The 9,417-nt window shown below is 36.9% G+C and overlaps 1 protein-coding gene across 1 annotated transcript; it reads right to left on the reverse strand.

Moving 5' to 3' along the window:
* Positions 1–1,228: 1,228 nt before the first annotated feature.
* Positions 1,229–7,450, reverse strand: LOC141838813 (stearoyl-[acyl-carrier-protein] 9-desaturase, chloroplastic-like). Its single transcript, XM_074726399.1, has 3 exons — positions 7,278–7,450; positions 2,041–2,542; positions 1,229–1,895 (listed from the first exon to the last, which is right to left on the reverse strand). The coding sequence occupies exons 1-3, from the start codon at positions 7,406–7,408 to the stop codon at positions 1,335–1,337; spliced, it is 1,194 nt and encodes a 397-aa protein (XP_074582500.1). The 5' UTR covers positions 7,409–7,450; the 3' UTR covers positions 1,229–1,334.
* Positions 7,451–9,417: the final 1,967 nt, after the last annotated feature.

Here is a 9,417-nt window from a genome sequence, read left to right on the forward strand (position 1 = left end):
TGACCAATCAATATACCTATTCGTGATAAAGCAACCACAAATAAATAAGGGATACGAGAGAACTTTGGTTAGATACCCGTAGGAGGGTAATAGAGTATTATCTCTTAATCGAGTTAACAAGGAAAGGACTATACCCTTGTATCATGAAATTTGGTTATAAGATTAATGAAAAGTTATGAGATTATTTATGTTGAATTTAAAATATAATAAATAAAAATTAATTAATTACAGTTGGCTCTACGCATAAAAAGGACTTTTGAAATCTTTCGTGCGTCCATGGGCTTTGGTTGAAATTTTGATGATTTTTTCTCAGGGTGGATTGCAGGTCATTCACCATATTCTTATGTGAAGCAACTCACAGAATGGATTACAAGTCATTCATTCTTTTTTTATGTGAGGTACTTTTTAGTGGAGTGCAGGTTGTTCATCATATATATGTGTTTGTATATATGCATATGTCGTATTGGGTGGATTCAGATCGTTCACTCCTTGTATATATGATACATCTCTTTTGGGTGGATTGTGAATCGTTCACCCGATCTATGTATGTATAGTTGCATACTTATGATGCAATTTCATTACGAGTGAATTGCAAATATTCACTCTATATACAATGTATCTTTTTCAAGTGGATTATAGGTTGCTCACTTCGATATTTTTCATTTATACATGATATATTGGTATTAGGTGGAATATAGATCGTATATATTTATTTAAACATCATATTATGGATGAATACATTGTATGTCTTTCACTTACTCAATAAATCATATTGAGTTGTCGAAAAAAATAAGACAATAGTAGGTGAAATGTTAGAAAATGAGAAAATAAAAAAATTGATGATATTAATTAAGAAAAGAATAAAAGACGAATGATACAAAAAAGATAAATGATAAATGATGTTATTGCTCTCTTTAATAATATTTTTCATACGCGTCTTTCATATCTTCACTTTACACTTTGTGCTCACTGTCCTTTTTTTCTTTAACTTTTAAATTTGTATACTTGAGGCGATTTTTGAGATTTGATCAATAAAGTTAGACGGTTATTTAGAGATACTCAGTGATAGTTATGGATATAATTTCTATGGAGTCCATTCAATTTATTTTTTATTTACATAGTTGGCTATTTATACATTTTGTTATTTCGGTATTTTTCATTTCATTATCTACACGATGTCAATTGCTAATCATGTCATGATATGGTAGAGTCAAATTTTGAGGTCGAACATTGTCTATATTATTGAATATAGTATTACATACTTATGTTCGTATAATGCATATTTATGTTCGTACAACTTTCATATAAGGATAGAAATCTCAGGACCATGATAGCTAGAGTCGCACCTTCCTATCATAAATCCAACTGAAGGGAATGGTAGGAGCTTGTTTAGCCTTCGCTCGTGCTCTTTCTTCGAGTCTTCTTACTCTGGAAGCCAAAGTACACACAAAATCCTGGGCCTTGTTCCCTTCACCCGAAAGACCAGTTAGATCCTGTATCTTCCACCTGTCAATGAGGAACTCGAGTATATCTGCATAGTCCTTTGCGGTGTACACACCCAACCGCTGAGCAACTGCTGAAAAGTGCTCAAAGAGGTTACTGTCTCGACCATCGTACATTAGATGGGCAGGCATTAGGATCTTCTTCTTCATCATGTCTGCAAATCCCAGCATAGTTCCTTGGGGATCTATCTTAAACAGTTTCTCGACTATTTTAACGTATGCAGTCTCGTGGCGCTTTTCATCAGATGCAATTATTCCACATATCTGAGCCAATTTGAGATCCCCATGTTCCTTGGCATGCCTTGCAGTGTTTCCATGGGAGATGAAGGTGGCTCTCTCTTGAAATGAAGTGTATATGAAGCCCAGGTAGGGATTATTCTCAGTACCAGGATTCTGAAAATCAAATAAATAGATCAAGTAGATATTACCATTCTTCCATTCAACGCAACTTTTGAACTATATGTCAAAGGAAGTTAAACTTGAACCAAAATTAATATATATATATGAAGTATTAACATTAGTGAGTAGATCATATTACCATCCCTGAGCCAATCAGATACTGAATTGTCTTCTCAATTTGCTTCATGTCCACTCTTCCAGATAGATATAGGTACTTGTTGAGAAGGTCACCATGTCTATTTTCTTCAGCAGTCCAAGCCCTTGTCCAAATAGCCCAAGAAGTAGGGCTTGCACCTGTCTCATCTCGAATGCCATCATAAGTGTTCAGCATTGTTTGATATGTAGGAAGGGCTTCCTCAGTGATCATGTCTCCGATCAAGCAAACAAGATAATCATCAGGAATCTCCTTGCAGCGTTCTCTCAGTTCACTGACTTGTTCATAAAATCCCTCAGAAGAAGGATCTGGTAGAAAATCTTGTGGCTGCCAACACTTTTCGACAGGCTTCAAATGCACCAAAATATTACTTTTCGCCCAATCCTCTAATGACTTAAAAATCTCAATCTTCTGGGGCGGCAGTGAGTGAGTGACTTGAATATGCAAACAACGAGGTGCAAAGGCTGGTTTGTTTTGAGTCTCAATTCTGAAACACACGGAGCAATAATTAAGAAACATAAATAAATTAGATACACAAACAAAAAACATGCATGCGAATTGAAGTTATACATTAACATAATATACTTGAAGAGCAGTCTAAATTGTTAAATCAATGTGACATATAATTAAAATAGTTTATTTTGGCTATAATTGGTCTGAGTGCAGCAACATGAATGTTAGCCATGAAAATAGAATGGGTAGCTAAATCCATCCTTGACCAAAAGTTGATACAAAAACAATTAATACTTCAGCTGGTAGAAATATAGTATTAATTTCTTGAAAGATTGCCATGATATAGTAGAAGAATTTTTCTTTTCTTTTCTGAAGCACCAACATGATGTTGAACGACAATAAACCACAATTTAAGCCGCAAGTCGATTGCTACAATGAACAATTAACAATTGCTACAAGAAAGAGTTAATGTTTTTAAAAGTAGAATTAGGAACAAGAACCAGTTCATGAATAATTGATCCAGCATTACTTTGCATCTTCAGTTGCAGCAAAATAAATACACATCCACAAACTGATGGAAGTATGTGAATAAGCATGGTAACAATAAAACAACTGTTCCTGCTTGGAATCGCTTCTGGACGAATCATCAGACACCTCGCTTCTACGTTGACGGGTCGCACGGAGTCCACGAGCAGCTGTAACAAGATGGTGTTCCTGCAAGGCTTCAAAAGAGGAGGCAAAGGGTTAACCTTCATAAGGAAGACTCATCAGTCGACCTTCATGGAAAGACTGATGAGTCGACTTCCATGGAGAAGACTGGTCAGTCGACCTTCATGGGGAAGACTGATCAGTCGATCCTTCAAGAAAGATTGGTTATGAGTTGGGCTTCATGAGGAGACCTATAAGTCGGCTTTCATGGAAAAGACTGGTGAGTTGGGCTTCATGAGGAAGACTGGTGAGTCGGCCTTGATAGGAAGACTTATGAGTCGACCTTCATGGAAAGACTGGTCAGTCGCCTTTCTGAGAAAGATTGGTTAGCCGACCTTCATGGGGAGGGCTAGTAAGTCAGTCTTCAAGTCTTCATGAGGAAGACTGGTGAGTTAGGCTTCATCTAAAAGACTGGTCAGTCGGCTTTCTTGAGGAAGACTGATGAGTCGGTCTTCATGAGGAAGACTGGTGAGTGGGTCTTCATTTGGAAAATTGATCAGTCGGTCTTCATGAGGAAGACTGGTGAGTGGGTCTTCATTTGGAAAATTGATCAGTCAGCCTTCCTGAGGAAGACTGGTGAGTCGGCCTTCATGGGGAAGACTGGTAAGTCGGTCTTCATGAGGAAGACTGGTGAGTCGATTTTCATAAGGAAAATTGATGAGCCAGCCTTCATCGAGAAGATTGATCAGTTAGCCTTCTTGAGGAAGACTGTGACTCGGCCTTCATGAGGAAGACGGATGTTGGCCTTCATGAGGAAGAGTCAGTCGGCCTTCATGAGGAAGACTGGTGAATCAGCCTTCATTGGAAAGACAGGTCAGTGGCCTTCCTGAGGAAGACTGGTCAGTCCGTCTTGCCGAGGAAGACGGTCGACCTTCATGGGAAACATTGATGAGTCGGCCTTCATGAGAAAGAAGTCTGAGGCCTTCATGAAGAAGAATAGTCAGTCGGCCTTCTGAAGAATATTGGGAATCGATCTTCATGGGGAAGAATGGTGAGTCGGCATTTATGAACAAGATTGTTGACCTTTGGGAAGACAAACCTTTCATGGGAAGACTGGTTAGTCAGCCTTCCTGAAGAAGATTGATGAGTCAACCTTCATGCAGAGGAGGTTGACAATTCGGCTAGTCGAGTCAGCTCGGCAATTGACACACCCTATGGAGTCTACATTAACTAAGTTAAGGACTCGTCATGTGTACCCTTATTTACCTCCACATTAACAACATCAAACGGTTGAGCCCAAACTCCATAGTCATTTAGTGTGTGTGTGTGTAGAGAGAGAGAGAGAGGAGATCACAGATGATTCCCATGTTTGGGAATCCATGTTAGATGAATGCACATGAAGCAAAAAGAAAATTGCTCCTGCTTGAGATCGCCTATGAATGAATCATTGGTATTCTCGGCTCTAATGTTGGTGAAGTCGTGCAGGACCCGCGAGTGGGGAAGAGATGGTGGTGCTCCTGTCAGGCTACAAAGAGAAGGAGGGTAAGAACGGAGGCCAAGGGGTGCCCTGGTTCAGTTGCTTTGATGCTCAAGTCAGTCCGTCGATCAGAGATGGAGAACAAAGCTCAGAAATGTAAGGAACTAATAATGTTTATTGTGTGTGTGTTTGCGTGTGTGCATGTACTTGTGTCCACTGTAAGCGGGATCATTATATATAAAGCGAGAGGAGATGTCACATCAAGAGGATACGTCACATCGTTCAATACTTTACTGTCCCACGTGTTAGTCGAGTGGCGGTTCGACAAGCTAAGTGAGAGAGGTAGTGATGACGAAGCGAGGCTACATGGGCGAGAGCATCGATTCGGCAAGACTGAGCTGACTAAGGAATAGACCTATATCTGGGAGATCATGGATTCATTCGGGGGTGGAGCCAGTTGAGCACTGAGTAGGGCACCAAATGGGGCACTTAGTGGGTCACGGAGTCGGTTAAATAGGGGGTCGAGTCGAAGCTCGACCACAAAGCTAGAGTGAAGAGCTCAATCGCGGAGTTCAGAGACGGAGCTAGGATAAAGAGCTCAGGTAGTCGCCCAACCGAGTGGATTGCCAGGTCAGTTGGTCTTAGAGTCGGGTGTTGAACTAGAGTCGAGCACTACTTGTGGGGTCGGAGTCGAGCAAGAGGTTGGACACCGAGCTAGGACGGAGAGCACGAACACAGAGCTCGATAGTGTGGCTTTGACTAAAGCTCGGGTGTGGAACCAAGTTGGGCGCTGAGCCAAGTCAACTGGGGGTACCAGGCAACTAGTTAAACTAGTCGGCTATGGGATCGGGCCTTTTAACCGACGTGTCGCCGCCAACCGAATCGGATCTTGACTTTTTTAACTGAGGCATACTATCCCATAAAAAATAAAGGTTAAATAATGGACATCCTAATCTAAGGGGGTGTTTGGTTAGGGGTTATCATTAATAACCTTAGTTATTTGTTTAAAGTTATCAATCATAACCTTGTTTGGTTCAGGTTATGGATTCCCAAGTAATACAATATCACCACCACATCAGTAAATGGATTATAACCTGAGAATGTGATTACCTTGATAGCCTAAGGATTTTTACAATTTCGAAGGTTAACGAAAATTTTTTCCATGATTCCCTTCGATTTTAAAACTCAATTAATTGAAATGTATTATAAAATCTAATTCAAACAGAATTAATTAATTTAATAAATTTTAATTTAAAATTTTATAAATTTAAAAGAGATAATTTATTAAAAAATTTAAAAAAAATTAATGAATTATATTTATTAATTTAATAAATTTTTATTTTTATTAAAAAATATATAAATATATGTTAAATTTTAAAAAATAAAATTAATAAATGATGCTTATTAATTTAAAAACTATTTTATTAAAATAATTATTTTAATGAATTATTTTATTAAAATAAAATTAATGAATTATATTTATTAATTTAACAAATTATTTTATTAAAATAATTATTTTAATAAAATAATTATTTTAATAATTATTTTTAAATGTATATAATTTTTTTAAATTTTAAAAATAATAATTAATGAATTACATTTATTAATTTAACAAATTATTTTATTAAAATAATTATTTTAATAAATTATTTTATTAAAATATATAAATTTATTTTAAATTTTAAAAAATTATAAATAAATTACATTTATTTTTTAATATATTATCAATTTATTATCATTAATAATATTAATATTATTAATTTAATTTAATTTATTTGAATTAAGAGTAATATAGTAAATATTAAATTGATTATATTTTATTCTCTTCAAATAAATAAGTTGAACTAAATAATATTAAATTATATTTTATACCCCATAATAAGTTATTATGTTAAACAAAAAGCTATTTTTGCACCTTCAATTTTAGCAAAAAATATAAAAGTTCAAGGAATGGTGGAAGTATGAAACTAGGGATGTTGACAAAAAACAAAATCAAGCTTGGGTCAGAGTCAAGCAAGAGGTCGAACACCGAACTAGGTTGGAGAGCTCGGACACAAAGCTCGATAGTGCGACTTGGACTAGGAGCTCAAGCGTGGAACCAAGCTGGGCACTGAGCTAAGTCAATTGGGGGATCAGACAACGAGTTGAACTAGTCAGCTATGGGATCGGACCTTTAATCCGATGTGTCACTGCTAATCGAATCGGATCTTGACTTTCTTAACTCAGACATACTATCCCATAAAAAAATAAAGGTTAAATAATGGACATCCTAATCTAATAGTTATTAAGTTAAACAAAAAGCCATTTTGCACCTTCAATTTTAGCAAGAAATATAGAAGTTCAAGGACTGGCGAAAGTATGAAACTAGGGATGATGACAAAAAACAAGATCAAGCTTGGGACCAACATCATAGTCATTGGCAAGGTATCTCTGTCGTACAAATGCAGGAGATCATGCATGGATGATTCCGATGTCATGTGGGAACTTGAATCTAACAGTAACATATATATTACAAGATCAACTAAAGAAGAAGCTAAAGATGTAGCATCAGAATCCGAGAAGTAATCAGAAAATAACGATCGAGGCCCCCACGAGCGCCATTCAAATTCAGAGATAAAATCTTAAGGAGGAAGCGGGAGCTCACTCGGTGACGGCGGAGGATCGGATGGTACTGGAGGCCATGAAGACTCTGCAACTGCAAGATCTAGCATTCCGACAACCTTCCCCGCCAGAGAAGAAGAGCGTTCTCGGATAAAACGCCACACGAGAAGCCATAGCAGACCTTGTTCCTTCCCCGCTTCCTCTCTCTACTGCCACTCTGACTCGCCTGGCCTGCTTCCTCAGTGGGAGAGAATGGGCGGCATTAAGGCGGCACTAAGAAAGAACCACGCGACGGGCTAAATTACCGCCCTATCCTTTGACTATGATTTCAAATTTCAACTTCGGGCCGATTGAAATAAAAACATCAATTTACACAACCACCTTAAAACTTGTACTCAACTGTCATTTATGAGCATTTATGAGTCCGTAGACGAATAATGTAGAGGGAGTAAATAGCGGCCCGTAAAATAAAATGATCTTTATTAGCTTAGTAGATGGCACGTTGGCAAAATAAATAATGCATAAAAGAAAGAGGTTCGATATTTGATTTACAATTCATGAGTTGTCAGTCCAAGAATTATGAACGCCCATTAGATTCTCCTCTTTGAAAATAAGTTGAAAATGGGGAAGCCTCTTACAAGAACAAGAAATTAAGCTTTTAGGAATAGAATGAGTTTTGTTGCTTTATGTTGTTTTCTTCAATTGAGCTCTTCGTCTCTTTTTATAGCTACTACTCAAGCTGCTGAGTGGTATGTTCAGTCAACTGATCGATCAAAAATCTGACGTGGTTGTTTCTTGCCATGGCAAGCTAATGTGGTAGATAGGATTCATCCACTCAACAGTCATTTGCTGATGTGGCAGATAGAGCTCATCCACTTAACGATCATCTGTTAACCCTTTGCTTTTGGTCGATCAAACTATTGCTTCGATCGATCAGATATTTTGGTCAAGCTCAAAAACACATGCTTCCTCCTAGCTTCGCCTGCCTTGAATGCCAGAGTTCTCTGCTATAGCTCCTTGTCCCTCGGATGCACTAAGCTCATCGGCTCCTTTTCCGTGTCATCCTTCTTGTTCGTTGCATTTTCTATCAAGATTTGTGGTCTCCGATGCTCCTTGTCCTTTCCGATCCCTTATCGTACTCTATCGGATCTTAAATTATCGGATACGTATATATCTTCTTAAGTTCCTGCACACTTTTCTGTAAAAAGGTGAATCCGCCACCTTAGCGGCCCCACACGGTCGGCCCCACGACCATCTGTGAGGAGGTAAATCGAGAAACTGCAGTTGGTCACGACGCATGAGGGTATTGCCTGGCTTCGCCAGAATTCAAACTCTTGCCCTTGCAAGTCTGCACACTTGCACACTTAAACACACAAGTTAGTGACACAATCAAATTTAACTTAGACTAATTTGGCAGCACATCAAAAAGTCAAGGTTCAAATTAACGTGGGGTTCTAGCATGCATTTAGTTGCACCAAAAATTTCATTCATCAAGAAAACAAATGCTCATCGATCAAGTTTATTCATCAACATACAATTTCAAGTTTTCTTTTTAATACTTTCAGCTAATTCTTTGGTGAACATAGAACAAATGATATATTGTTTTTTGGTTTTGAAGTAATAAACCTTATTTTCTCGTTTAAGAAAAACTTACGAATAATCCGATTAAATAGAAGTAAATCTTGAGTGCTTAAACAATAATACACCTCATGATTATTTAAATAATATTTTAAAAATTATATAATGTATTTTAATATTTAATTATATAGTTAAATTTTAATTAAGTGATAAAATAAATTTATAGTGAATGATTACTTTAAAAAATAAGGATTCTAAATACTCGTAAGGTTTAAGTTTTCATCAAAAATATTTTGCATAAAGAATTGAGAATTAAGAGGTATTTTAGAAATCAAGAGCCTAATAGTTATAAAAAGTATTTTCAAGATTAAAAAAAATCAAAGATGGATTTTTTTTCCTTCTTGGACAAACTCTATTGCGTACAAAAACTAAAACATTTGTCTAGAAAAAAAAATTATTATTCACGTGAGCCACGTGAAAGTCAAATTTGCTTTCATCTGTCAAGCAACTTGGCTTTCACGTGCCTCGCGTGTAAAATTACGTTAGAGAAATAATCTCACCTAACCTATGAAAGAGAAACAAGAGAATGATTTCATTTTTCTTCT

Source organism: Curcuma longa, chromosome 11, assembly GCF_044706935.1.
Source record: "Curcuma longa cultivar G26 ecotype Majalengka, Jawa Barat chromosome 11, ITB_CL_G26_1.1, whole genome shotgun sequence".
Taxonomy (NCBI): domain Eukaryota; kingdom Viridiplantae; phylum Streptophyta; class Magnoliopsida; order Zingiberales; family Zingiberaceae; genus Curcuma; species Curcuma longa.

Excerpts from the sequence above, each read along its gene's own strand:
- LOC141838813 (XM_074726399.1), bottom strand. The coding sequence starts at position 7,408 with ATGGCTTCTCGTGTGGCGTTTTATCCGAGAACGCTCTTCTTCTCTGGC. Across the intron at positions 2,543-7,277 it reads CGATCCTCCGCCGTCACCGA|AATTGAGACTCAAAACAAAC; the intron begins GTGAGCTCCCGC and ends CGTGTGTTTCAG. Across the intron at positions 1,896-2,040 it reads ATCTGATTGGCTCAGGGATG|AATCCTGGTACTGAGAATAA; the intron begins GTAATATGATCT and ends TTTGATTTTCAG.